The 14,403-nt window shown below is 36.4% G+C and overlaps 1 protein-coding gene across 1 annotated transcript; it reads left to right on the forward strand.

The window, feature by feature from the left end:
• The first annotated feature begins 129 nt into the window (after positions 1 to 129).
• On the forward strand, positions 130 to 6,497 carry LOC144658260 (chymotrypsin-like protease CTRL-1). Its single transcript, XM_078518660.1, has 8 exons — positions 130 to 649; positions 866 to 1,063; positions 1,467 to 1,679; positions 2,025 to 2,188; positions 4,652 to 4,805; positions 5,150 to 5,203; positions 5,763 to 5,869; positions 6,423 to 6,497. Exons 1-7 carry the CDS (start codon positions 550 to 552, stop codon positions 5,861 to 5,863), a joined length of 984 nt encoding a protein of 327 aa, XP_078374786.1. The 5' UTR covers positions 130 to 549; the 3' UTR covers positions 5,864 to 5,869; positions 6,423 to 6,497.
• The last annotated feature ends 7,906 nt before the right edge of the window (positions 6,498 to 14,403 follow it).

Here is a 14,403-nt window from a genome sequence, read left to right on the forward strand (position 1 = left end):
CCTATTATTATTTATTTACTTTACCTATTATTATTGTATTTATTTACTATTTTTTCTTTTATGTATAGCTAAGCAGTAAACTTTAAACTTCTCTCGTTTGAAAAGTAATCTCAGCTTTGGAAAAAGTTTTGATTGAAGCTTTTCCCCATCTGTTGAAGCAGTGGTATATGAAAGAAGATTCGAGAACGTTTGTTTAAATAATTTGATTTTCCATATTTTGACAAGTCAATGCTAACATCGACAAGTGCATTGCATTCAGTCAGTATTTTTTAAGTCGCCCCTGCGGCATTTGCATATGAATTATATTTGCCTTCTTATTGAAATACGACATAAACACTTCATCAATATAACAGAATCAGCTACAAAATAAAAGGATAAGCTTTAACAAAAGGCTACCAGGTAAAACAAAAACTTCTCAATCACCTGAATCATCCAATACGCACACTTTAATTTTTAAGTTAAATAATCTTTTATAAATGACGTGTGTAGTGTTTGAAAAGGCGGTCCAGGTGAGCTGTGACTAAAATAACATTGCAGACTATTAAACAAATGTTAACCAGAACTCCTTACCACTTTGGAGATCGTTTCTTCAAGATGAATCTCTGGATCGCAGTTGCAATTTTGTTGCTTGGAGTTTCATACTCCGAAGGTAAGAGAGTCCCACTACATTTGTCACTATATATTTCTTTTGTTCAATATAATTTTTATACTGATTACAAATCACTGCCACCTATTACCTTCCTCATTTTTTTGTGTCATACCAACCTTATTGAACGTGATTAAGATCAAAATAGCTGGCACAGGTTCTATATAATGGCACTCATCATAATAATCCATCATACAACATTAATGCCTAATTTTTCAGGCTGTGGAAATAAACCATTTTCGAGCAGGGTCGTGAATGGTGAAAATGCCCAGCAACACTCATGGCCCTGGCAGATTTCACTCAGGGTAAACGGTCGCCATATCTGTGGAGGATCGCTCATTGACAACAATTGGGTCGTCACCGCGGCCCACTGCGTGGATCGAAACCCAAGGCCAAGTGGCTACACTGTCGTTGTGGGTAAGCTATTGCAAATTAGCTAAGTAGGATTTATATTTTAGCTGATTTCAATGACATTTCATGTACTATTCCTTCATCGATCAGTTTTTTGTTCTAATAATCTATTTCCTCTTCTGATCGCAGAAAAAAGTTAAGCATTGCTTAATACTAAAACATTAAAGCGCTTCTATCATTTTAAATTTTTCTGACCAGTTAATTAAGCATGTATTTATAAAGGTCGAAATATAAAGAAAAATGAATAAATGAATAAAAAATAAATAAAAAAGGAATGACATTCTCAGTAGTAGATCTATCCGAATAATTCTTGGGGTTTGTATGCAGTGCTATTAAACTGGGCTCAGATGTTACATTTCCAACCGCGATTAAAAAAGGCCTTAGAATTGAAATTTAATTCCATTGCCAGGAGCCCATCATCGGACTGGAACAACTTCAGTGCAGCGCACCTTCCGCTTGAGACAGTTATTCAAACACGAGGGATTCAGCATGAGAAATCTGAAAAATGATATTGCCCTTCTGCAACTGGACGGGTCCATACAGGCTAGTTCCAAAGTCAACACGGTGTGTTTGCCAGCTTCAGGGAGCCGTATTCGAGCTGGATCAAAGTGCTACATTACAGGTAACTAGAGTTTTCGCAAATGTTTTCCAATTTTTATCGACTACAAATCTATCAGTACTGGCATTAATGTTAAGGTTTGAATTATGTTTCCTTAAAGTTCCAAAATTATTGTCTTTAACCTACTCTATAAAGAATCAATAGTAGACACTGAGTTGTGAACATGTGATTATTCTTTACTGCCTAGCATTTTTGGTAACCAAGGTAATGGCTATCGTAGTGAAGTCACTGATGGGTAATACTAGTAATTTTTTACGCGCTTCCGCTAATGTAAGCAAAGAAAAAAAAATGGCACAAGATTTTTTTAATGTATTTCCTTGCGTGGTGTTACTTTATTTATTTGAATAGGCTGGGGAAGAACTGTCGGAGGTGGAAATGCCGCTGGCATTCTCCAGCAGGCAATGCTGCCTGTTGCTGGACACAGGGACTGTAGCAGAGTGAACGGAAGATTAGTTGCAGTTGATGAAAGGTCCATGGTGTGTGCTGGAGGTCAAGGCAAAGGTGGATGCCAGGTAAAAAAAAATACTTTTAAAGGTCAAATGAAAGAAATTTTAAAATGCCATTTTAACCTACCAAACACTAAAACTATCCATCATTGGGTGAAAATGAAAACAAATTTTGCTTTCCGAGCCTTAAAGCGCGAATTACAGCAAAAAATACGAAGATTTTCGAAGGCTTCACGAAAACGTTTTTGAATGACTACGAACTGAAATGGAAGGAATAGAATGATTTTTTAACGTCATAATTGGCGTTTTTGAAGACGACCTCAGACTGATTCCCGCCGCAGATCGCACCGACGGCAACGTCAACTAGGGCTTTCCACAAGTTGCTCGAGATTTCCCAAAAAGTTGCTCAAAAGTTGCTCCAAAAACCAAAAAAGTTGCTTCTGATAAGAAAAGTTGCTCGAAAGTTGCTCCAAAAAAATCCAAAACGCTGCTTCTAATCAAGATAATTTCTCTAAATATATGCTAATTTCCCTTAAGTAAGATTTCTAAGCAGTTTTGTGCAATTTTACAGCAAAAGAAGCATCTCAGTAACATATTAAGGGGAAAATTTGTAAAATAACAAGGTTTTCTTTAACTCAGAAAAATCGTGAAGATATCGATGACGTCATGTTTGCTTACGGAATTTGTAATGTTTTAATGCAGAAAGAGCAGACAGTTGAAACGTCTTCAGATGTTCCTCGGAACAAGTCTTCGGCAAACTTCGTAAATCTTCGGAAATGTTCGTTTTGCCTTTGAACAACACTTGGATAACCTTTGGAGATCTTCGGTCTGGTAATTGCCCAAAATGCAACAAGTTGCTCGAGAGGAAAAAAAGTTGCTCGAAGGGGAAAAAGTTGCTCGAATCCTGAAAAGTTGCCAAAAAGTTGCCGAGCAACTTGTGGAGAGCCCTAACGTCAACTACAACGTCTGGTGGAAGACGAATTTATATTTTACTTGAGAATCTCGCAACTTTCCGGAATTATTCTGCTTATTTATCGCTTTAAGAACTAGTTCCCGCTGAAGATTCAAAGAGAGCGTTTTAAACCCCCCAAATAGAAAAACCAAAAATTAACCGTCGTGGCTGGAGTTGTCCAATAGCTATTATTGGAGTTCTCAGCGGTTTGACATTCAAACGAGGCTTAAGGGTCATTCTGCATTGTGTTCACTGATGTGTTGACCCTATCACCTCGTTCGCATACCTTTTTAACAAAAGAATATATTATCGCTGGCTCAACTGCAATAACAGCGATTAGGTCATTTCACGTTGTTCTTCGTTTGAAATTTACCAAGATTGCAATTCGGCTCATAAAAGTGAAATGCTAATGAAAAGAACAATACAGATTCCTGATTTGTTTTCATACCAGCGTGCATTCTGCCTACGTCTCACATGATATGCAAAACGACAGCAAACAAAACTTTAAGATATTTTTGAGCTTTAGCTGTTTTATTTAAAAAGAATGCGTGTCTCTGAACAACAATCAACAAACCATCAACTGAAAAACGGCCGAACAGAACGAAATAACTGCTCGAACTGTTACTAAACACATTTATTTAAATTCTAAGGTAAGGTCTGCGAAATCGGTTGCGGTCATTTTCAAAAACGCCAATTATGACGTCACAAGTTTTTATTTCCGACAATTTTTCCGAGCACTGTACAGTCATGATTCAACTTGTAATATCTCTGTAATGCAGTGTCCGATTACTTTGAAACATCGGGATATGTTTATTTGGCTCTTAATAAACACATGGGTAAAAAAAATAAAAAATAAAATTTTTTGGTTCATTTGATCTTTAACGCCATTCGGGACAATTACAGTGTAGTGTCATTTTTTTCGCTTGGTTTATTTCTCTCCTCAATGGTGCTCACACGAATTCCAGCACGACGCCGATCACTTTTTTATTTCAGTCATACTACGGCTTTAACTTTTAAAAGCTGTTTGGATGGATATTTGTGTGACAATTCGTGCATTTTGGCATCCTGTTATAGTTTTGGAATAATTTTGCATCGATTCGCACTATGTTCTTAGACTATAGTGCAGGTAAAAAAGCTTCCTAATGAAGGCATTAAAAAATCTGGCGACCAGTAAAGGTGACTTAAAACAACTAGACTGCAAGGAGGGCTTCATCCCCCCCCCCCCCCGCCCCCTTTAATTCCCGCTTCACCCCCGCCCCCACCCTTGCCCCGTCCTATCGGAGGTCGGTATGAATTTAAAAGTACGTCCGAGGGTTAAAATTTTGCTTTCTTGATAACTTCATGGCAAAATTCTGAATTCGAGAAAGCATCTTAGGAAAAACATGCCGACGTGCATAGCATTTTAGTAAATTACACTGAAAGGCCGGCCACGTATAAAAATTGTGTTGTTTATAGGAACCATCCAACTTCAGTGATCGGAGGATTCCATGAAAATAGCAAACAATACAATGCTTCTCACCCTGCAATATAAAAATGATATAAACGTGTTTTTATTTCTGTAAAATGTTCAACTATAGGGAGACAGTGGTGGACCATTTGTTTGCAACGAGGGTGGACGATGGATTTTGAGAGGTGCCGTAAGCTGGGGACATTCTCAGTGCAGAACCGATCATTACACAGTGTTCGCTCGTGTGAGCAGTTTTATTGGATGGATCAACCAGAAGAAGTCAGGTAATTTAACAGGTTTCACCAACAATCGCTTTGCTGTAAGATATATTATGTCTTTAAAAAACATGTAAAAGAATCTCACACTGATGTATTCATGATAAACAAATGTATGTAGCAAAGAGTGTTGCCAAAAATGTGAATTAACGATGCAATCGTCTACACATATGTCTGCTTGCACGTATTCGCTTCGGCGATGTGTATTCGATCACATTAAACAAATCCGGTTTTTATGTTAAGCTGATTAAATTTGTTTTTGTTACTCTAATTTATTGAAACAGGCTCTTATCTGGGCCGTGGTGGTCAGAATTGTCCTATTAAATTTTACTCACGTCGTATTTTCGTTTAAGGTGGTGGCGGTGGCGGTGGCGGTGGCGGAGGCGGAGGCGGAGGCGGCGGTGGAAGTGAGTAAAAGCAATTTCCTTCAAAATTTAAATTTATAAATTGTGTCAAAGTGCAGACATTTGGTCAGCTGTATCTGAAGATTTACCACGACGCAGTTAAATTTAAGATATTCAGTTGACGTTGGTCTTATGTAGCCTCCAAGCAATTTAACTTCTGACCCCTGGTGCTTGTCGCTTTTTAGGCTTTTTGTTTAAGACTAGTTGGAATCTGGTTACCGATTTCACATTTGCAGTTACCGGTTACCGATTTCTTATTTGGTATCTAAACTAACATTCTTCGGTCCAATTTTATATCCGTATGGGGGGGGGGGGGGGGGGGGGGGGATTGACAGGCATTTGCCTAATTCCCATACAGAAAACAAAGAACAAAAACAACAACAAAATGTATATTTTGCAGATGTTGTTAAAAATAGCTTTTCTTGTCACGTTTTGTTCGTTGTGCAAGGTTTGCGAAGTTTGAAGCGTTATAACTTAGAGAAAATTAAATTGTATTTAAATCATATGCCATTCAATATATCATTTTAATTTGCATTTATGTTTTCGCATTGATTTATTCCAGGTTGTGTAGACAAAGACCCGAGATGTCCAGGTTGGGCTCGTTACTGCAGCTGGCATCGTTGGGTACAACAAAACTGCATGAAAACGTGCAGGCGTTGCTAATTTAAGGTATTACTTTATAAGCTTCGTTTGTTTTTGTAATTGTTTGGAAAGGAGGATGGTTTGTTATTGCGGTTTTCAGTGGTATGTGAACTCTGAAATTCAATCCTCATCCAACGGTTTACGCTTTGTGAGGCCGTCAATCATCTTAGCGGACCTCTCGGGAACCAGAAATTCACTTCAACCGGGACAAAAGACCACGTCCGTCAGTTGTGATTGGTAAACTACGATCCATTCTGTTTGATTCTGTTTTTCATGGTTCGTTGGCTGTCGCCAAAATTATGATTGACGGCAGCTAAGAACACTATAGTAAGTAGGATTTTGAATTTCAGAGTTCACATATCACTGGTAACAGCAATAAGAAAAACGGGTCAGAATGACCAAACTTACTATTTTTGGATACGTGTGTTATAGAGGAAATTGTTAACTGAAAGTGGGAGTTAAGAGACATTTTTTTGAAATGCGAATGTTTTGTCGACATTGTTTCTTTTTATGATTTGTTTATCAAATCGGATCATGCGTGATTCGTAATTTTTAACAGTTTTGTTTTTCTTCGCTGTAGGTTGAAGCTGAATTGAAGAAGGAAAACAAAGCTTCTGTAGTTGACAATGTAGTGAATAAAGCATTAAACAAACTATTTATTGACTACTTTATTCTTAAATTTTTATGTAACTTTTAACACTCGCGTTTGCGGGGTACTCCTCATAAGTTCAACTTTGGACTCGCTTTCATCAGTGAACACGTATTTGCATCCGCCTATGTACTGGATAACGGTTTTACAATCAGGTAACAGTTTTCTGTCTTATAGAATAAGAATATCTTCTCTTTTACATAATAGAATAAGAATATCTTCTCTTTTATCAGTATGCAATCGAGATTTTCACAGTAATACATGACAGTAATAAACAAGGTCTCAAGATGGGGGGGGGGAGGGGTGGGATAACCAAGATTTTTCTATCTGTGGATGATTTGACCTGCTTTATGAAAGACCAAGCGCATACAGCTTTATTTCATATTTTTGAGACTTTATAGGAAAGTGTATTGGTTTAAAGATGAATCATTAAAAAGAATCTTAACAACGAGAATTAAGTATTATTTTTTGCGAGAAAAAGATTTCGCCAAACATCACAAACTGGACAAGGGATAACCCAGATTCTAGGCAAACATTAAATAATTAAAAAAATCAATTAATATAAAGGAATTTGAAGGACTCTCTTCTTTTTGGGAGGATACAAATCGTCCAAACTTTTGCTATTCCCAAGCTTCTGTTTAGAGCATCTGTTATACCCATCTCTAGGGAATTGCTGAATTAAAGCAGCGAACTAACTTTTTTTGTTGTTTAACATAGGAGAGATAAATTCACACATGAAAGACTAAAAATATATCTTAGACATCCAGTCCATGACTAGTGCAAAAAGGAAATTTAAGGAAAGTTACCGACGTCCTTAAAATAGTACATATGCAAGGAAATTTTGATGCCTGGTCAAATTTAACGGGAAAACGCTACGCTCTTGTCCAGAAATTGTTGAGTTGGAATAAAACGTTTCTCTGTTTTGACAGAAATTCCATGTAAAGAGGCCGGAATATAGTTAACCTACGTCTGCCTGGCAGGCGTTTGTTTTTCCCTCTCCCTACCCTTTGAACGTCATTTTTTATACTTACCTCATTCCCCAAACCCTCCCGAAAATATGTCTTCCAGAAAAAAGCCTTGTCATCCCTTTCGAATTTAAACCTTATTATCAGATTTTTACGTGGGAGGCGCGGTGGCCTAATGGTTAGCGCGCTCGCCTCCGAGTCGAACGGCCCGGGTTCGAGGCCTGGCCGGGGCGCTGCGTTGTGTTCTTGGGCAAGACACTTTACTCTCACAGTGCCTCCCTCCACCCAGGTGTATAAATGGGTACCGGCGAATTTACTGCTGGGGGGTAACCCTGCGATGGACTAGCATCCCATCCAGGGGGGAGTAGCAATACTCCTAGTCGCTTAATGCTACGGAAACCGGGATAAGCTCCGGCCTGTATGGGCCACTAGGCTCGAAGCAGACTTTACCTTTTTTTATCAGGTTTTTACGGAAAAATCCATAACTGTATCGTCTTGACGAATGAGAAACTCTATCGTCTTGTTTCACTTGACTCGCCAAGCTGTTATGACTGTCAAAAGCAAGCCGGATTTGTAAAAACGTTGAAACCTGAAAATTTGCCAGCCTTTTATTTTCACGAAAAAAGACGTAAAAATAACTCTTGATGACATTCAGCGAGAGGAGAACGCAGAACTGTACTTTTTAATTTTAAACACGATTGTGCCATATTCATCACGGATCTAAGTCCAGCGAAGTGGTGAATTTATATAACGACGGTGCAGAAAAGCAAATGCAATTAACCTGAGTTCTCAGTGTTCTTTTTAAATCACGAAGAAATTCAGAACGTTTAAAAATTACTAGTTTGGCTTTCAGGATCTTATATATGTGATAATGATCGGCTAAAATAAATCAATTATTTGACTGCAAATAAGTTCATAAGTGATAGGGAATATCTGGTGTAGTGCCACGGCGCTGGGGATAGTTATCAACAGTTTATAGCATCAGACTAACGCAGTGTGACTGTGAATTGTGAAAAGCACGGAACACTTTTCCCTGTAGCGATATTGGTCGGCAATTATTGGCCAAATTTCAGTCCAGCTATACTTTAAAAAATTCCTCTCTTGATAAAAATAACCATTACTGATTACGTGTATACCTGCTTGTGCGAAGAAGGGACATCTTTTCTATAAAAAGGTTTTCAATGATGGTTAGCAATGACGTGCTTTTATGCCTGTCGATGTAATTAAGATTTATGTGAATTGACCTTTTATTCTAATAACCATTCCCTTCTAAACAAACGAGTTTGAGTTCGACAAGAAAAATATCATGTCTAAAAAAAAATAATAATAAAAAAATATTATTTTATAGTGGGCATGCACTTAGCTTCATATGTCAACGAGATAGCTAGTTTTCAGGCATGCCACTGAAACAGAGGAAACAAATAATTTTAAATGAACATAACAAGGTTAAAAATCCCAAATGACAGGAGGCATTAGACAAATAGACTAAATCTGTTCCAGATGCATTTGCCTTGTTTTTATGTGAATATAGCATTTACAAGTTTCAGTTAAAGAGAACTGCGTTTTATATGAATAGCAACGTACTTTATAGTTGAGAATTGCCGCCTGTATTCCTTTGGTTATGTTCGAAGTACAACTTTGGCTTACCTTTTAAATCGTGGTTTCTTTGTAAAAAAAATCCTACTCTACAAGGGTGCGTGTTACAAGATAACGAAAATGTGCCTACTTATATTGTACGTAATTCAGTCGTACGACTGTAAATTATGATGTTTTTAACAAACGAGTTTACTGCTTGATCAATAATGATTTCTAAAAGCATAAAAAAGCGAAGATTAAAGTTAAAAGCCGACGTTTCGGCGTCATCGTGACACCATTCTCAAGGCAAAGTGAATAAATAATGCGATATCAGTTTCTATAGTCTCTACGTACGAATTAACATAATAACAAAGGATCACAAATTCTTCAAGTGAACACCTTTGCGCGAATGGAGTCCGTTTGCCTAATCAAGGAGATGCTTTTCATAAGACAACTTAAACCATCCCTAAACGTGCAAACGGACTCGATTCGCGCAAAGGTGTTCACTTGAAGAATTTGTGATCATTTGTTATTATTGAAATTCGTAGAGACTATAGAAACTGATATCGCATTATTTATTCACTTTGCCTTGAGAATGGTGTCACGATGACGCCGAAACGTCGGCTTTTAACGTTAATCTTCGCTTGTTTAAGAGTTTACTGCTGGCTCGTTTAAAATAATAGATCGCGATAATTCAATGCTACCTTTGACATCTCGAACTCCCAATTTTGTTTTTCTCTGGAGGTTCGAGAAATTGAGATTCCACCGTACCTTAATATATAGTTAATCTCAATTAAGAAACGGGGAGCATGAAATAACCACTCTACTGATACTAGTGCTCTGATTAATAGAGAGAATTCCTTCATGAAATTACTTGTTGGAAATATTGTTTGTAAAATATACCTTCATTTAATGGAAGAAATCGTAAACTTCAAGATTCCGGTTGCAGAAAACGTGTTTTGAAATTCAGTATTAAAAATGAATTTAACAACTTAACATATTTTTAGATGTATAAGATTTATTTATCCCTTCTTTAAAGTCTTTCTAAAGCCATTTGTAATAAAATAATCAAAGGCTCTATGAGCAAAGTCGTGAATGTGGTATATTATAAACTGATAGCCCAGAATTAGCCAAAATAAATTTTAAATGTCTGCTGACAAACGACAATTTTTTTAATTGTCTATGAAATCTGTTAACGTACGTCATAGTTGAGTCATGTTTAAAATTCTAGCTGGTAAGTGATAAATAACCCCATATTCTAACTGAAAACTAACCATCCAGTAGTCCATCGAGGCCTTCTAGCTAAGCAGCTAAGAAGTGAAGATTATTTCAGAGCTTAAAATAATTAATGCTAAGAGAGACACGTATAGTGGTAACAAGATATGAGGTACCTTAAGATGCTGCGAAGCTGGTAATGGAAAGAAGCTAGGGAATTTTTTTCACCAAACTGTTTCACATTTGCTAACGGGTTCTTTAATTAATAACCAGATAACTCAGCCATTTTATACAGGACAGTGGTATTATTCGACATACATTTTTCTCTGTTATAGAATGGCAGACACTGTGACAGAAGGCAAATAATTAAAAGAAACTAACAGATGCCTCATACATGTGACTTCTAAGAATTGAAATTGGCAGGAAACAGTAAAGTCAACATAATTTATTATCAATTTAGAGGCCTGATACATGTAACAAATGAAAACTGCTGCTTATTTCCTTTTCTGGTATCTTTACTTGCAACCAAAAAGTTTACTTTATCCCTTTTCATGCCACGAAAATCATCAATGCATTTTAATCAGCCTTATTAATATGTTTTTAAATAATCTCTATACATTGCCAGCCATCCTGCATAGATTTGGTGGCCATGTTGGATTAAAGGATCTGAACCTTAAAGCTTGTTTATCTTTTACTCTTTGTTTTCAGCAGTCAATAACTTCCAAATATTTTATTTTTCAAGCTGCACAGTCTGCTAAAAGTTAATTTATGGGGAGCAGTATTCACTGTTTGTGAAATGAGAGTAAATTTGAAATAAAATTCTTTTTCTGATCATGTGTTAGTTACTGGAGGATGTTCATTCCAGCCCACATCTCTTGACAGCCTAGCCCCATGCAGAGTTCAGTGATGTGCTGTATTGCAGGAAATTGTTTTGGCGAATCTGTAAATTAAATCAAAATTCTATGTGCTTTGTTAAAATAAATTTGTTATTTATCAGCATGGCATGCAACCAGGTTCCTTTTCGGCTGAGATGACTGCATGCATTTATTTGGGGGGGGAGGGGGAGGCATAGGACATGTACAGAAATCGACCTTAAGGTTACTATTGTTATATTAGTGGCTATTACATTTTAGCGATTTTGGTGAGTTGGGCGAAAATCGCTAAATTTAGTACTTGCTAAAATATTTCTTGGTCAAATTTCAAGTACCTCCCCGGTACCCCCTTCCCACCCTAATGGAACACAAAAATGGATACTGGTAACTTTGTTCTTTTAGGCAATGCAATTTATGTTCATTCAATGTCAAGATACGGTAGTTTTTTTTTTCTTTTACTGAACATTTATTTTCATCTTAGCCATATGTTCATCACCGGCCAGTAAAAGCTGGTTTACACGATATTACTATTTTTTGAAGTTTTTGGAAAATCCCTATATTAAATAGTCGCTAAATCTTGCTCAGAAAAAATCGCTAAAATTAATAGCTGCTAACAATAGTACTCTCTCAGTATTTCTTTGAATGTCTACCCCATAGCACTCAGTGGATGTTGACAAAGCAAAAAATTACCTGAGTGCAATGATACACCCCAGGAGAACTACAATTACCACAGTTGAACTAATATGTCCCTTTTTTGACAGACCATGTGTATGAAGAAAAAATAATTGTAAGGGACTGATGCATAATACTGTGTTTACAAATGTAGTTTTGCCTTCAAAAGCAGAGCAAATTTATCATTCACATAAGGCTTGCTACCTAATAAGCTACGAATGCCAGAGGAAATTTTGATTTAAGTTTAAGTCACGAGATAGATGTAGTTGGGAACTTCGTTAACGAGAGTGTGACAACGAATATGAAATATTACTAGATACAAAAACTTGACGAACGTGCAAATGAATGATCGACCGAAAGACAAAGCAAGCCAACTATAGATATCTCTAATTGTTTCGAAACGCATCAGTTTAATCTTGCTGAGTGAGACTAATTTGTAGCGGAAAATACAGCCTTATTTAGGGTGATTTATTACTTACCAACTATTTGATTGCATTTCAATGAAAGATAATTTCATATCCGCTAGAAAAATTTCATATCCTCACTAGAAAAATTCCTTCCAGAAAGGAAAAAATATTCGTATTCTCCTGATGTACATCCACAAGTTCGCATTACAACTCGGGAAACCAGCCCTTGTCCACGTTCATCCGCCATTTTGAACTTAATTTAAACTTAATATAAAATTGCCAGGGTACCAAGGGAGTTTACACCAGCAATTTCTCCGGCAGACCGCAATAACAGTTTTGGTAACAGTTTCATTATTACGCCTTTAAGTTATAATCGTGACATGCTAGAAGGTAGCTCACGATTTTAATTAAAAAAATATATATGGATGGAAAATACGATCCAGCTGAAGATACAGCTTTATGAAAAAGGAAGAGTTTCCATACGGTTTTTAGACATATATACACCTAATTGCAATAAGGTTGTCATAGAAAAATGGAAAAAGGACGTAAACTTTTCGTAAAAGCCTCAAAATACGAATAAATCAACTTATCTTGTTACAAAATAAAAACGTGGACTCAAAGAGTGCAGATAAAAACCCGTGAGCTTTCTGTAAATGCTACCAGTTATAAAATTACGCTAATTAATTCCTATTTACCTTCCTTCTTTTTTCTATGACAACGTTATTGCAATTAGGTGAATTTGAGTTCCTTCTTTTCTATATCACCTTGAACTACATTATATGGATCAACAGTAATTTGTTTGCAAACTTGAAACACTGTATAATGAGTAAATTAAAAGCTCCTCGAGAAGATGGAAGGAAGGAATCTGTTCTTGCCGAAATTCCCTTCAACTTCCATTCTTTCCAAAGCAAAACAATTTCGTAAGCAAAGATCCCATATAGCAGAAAAGAAAATTGCAAATTAAAGAAAAAGTGGTGTCTATTCTTAAAAAGTAAAAAATCACAGAAAAGTGCAAGATAGTCGTTTTTTATATTATTTTAAGTTTACTCCTGCTCTCTTAAAACCTAGTGTCATCGAGATTAACTAGCCTTTTGTTGTCAAAACTAAACAAAAAGCCCACTTAGCGGCTGAAAAGCAAACTAACAGCCGTGAGGCGATGACAAAGTACCTTAAAAATATTCCAATGAACAAAGGAAACATTGAGACGGATTTACTGGTGGACTACATAAAAGAGCATTTTAACAATAATTCATTCTCTAGCCCAAAAATATTGTTTGAGCCTTTTTCAAGCTGTAGAATCAGTCGAATGCGAAGGAAGATTCGAAACCAGTTGTCTAAACAATTCGACTTTTTTTTCCATCTTTTGACAACTTAGGGCTAACATTGACCAGTCTACAGATTGCATTCAGTTAGAATTTTTTCAGTTGCCCTCGCAGCATTTGCATATGAATTATATTTACTTCGTTATTGTAAAACAACGCAGAAACTAGATCAATATAACAGAAACAGCTAAAAAAAAGAAAAGGATAAGCTTTGCTATCCAGGGTTTAAAAAATTCGTGTCATCCGGTGTCCAACTTTACATTTAAAGTTAAATAATCGCTTAGAAAAGATACTTGACTTGTACAGGCGTGGTGTTTGAAAAGGCGACCTAGGCGAGATGCTGCTAAAATAAGATTGCCTAACACTTTGTTGAAAATTTCTGATGGACAGTTTTTTTTTCTATGTATATAAATACAAAATTTTGTCTTAGAAATTATATTGACTAAAGCTTTTCCAGCTCAGTGCAGTAGTCTGTTGTTAAGAAAATAGACTTGGACTTCCTTTCTTTTCACAACTCAGTGTCAGCATTTCTGCATTCACATAGAATTTTTTCAGTTGCGCCTAAGGCATTTGCATTTGAATTATTTTTAAAATAATCACAGTGACTAGGTCAATATCGATAATCAAACAGAAAAGAAAAGGAGAAGCTTCTACAAACGTGAAAACAGGTGAAGAAAAATATTGCCTATGCGAATCATCCAGTAAGCCCAACATAAAATTTATGTATCTTTAAAAAATTGTTAAAGGGACACTGTCACCACTTTCACTTCAAAAACTCAAGAGCCTAAAGACATGGAAACTACGAATAGTGGTCCAATGCAAGTGTACTGAAGCGATAACTGACAAGTGATATTATTGTGATGCCATCAGGAACGTTAGATCTC

This window comes from Oculina patagonica, chromosome 6 (genome assembly GCF_052425735.1).
Source record: "Oculina patagonica isolate OP01 chromosome 6, crgOcupat, whole genome shotgun sequence".
NCBI classification, from domain to species: domain Eukaryota; kingdom Metazoa; phylum Cnidaria; class Anthozoa; order Scleractinia; family Oculinidae; genus Oculina; species Oculina patagonica.

Bases quoted from the DNA above. Each gene is read 5' to 3' on its own strand.
- LOC144658260 (XM_078518660.1), top strand. From the start codon at position 550: ATGTTAACCAGAACTCCTTACCACTTTGGAGATCGTTTCTTCAAGATG. The intron at 1,680-2,024 runs GTAACTAGAGTT...TTATTTGAATAG, and splicing joins ATCAAAGTGCTACATTACAG to GCTGGGGAAGAACTGTCGGA. The intron at 5,204-5,762 runs GTGAGTAAAAGC...GATTTATTCCAG, and splicing joins AGGCGGAGGCGGCGGTGGAA to GTTGTGTAGACAAAGACCCG.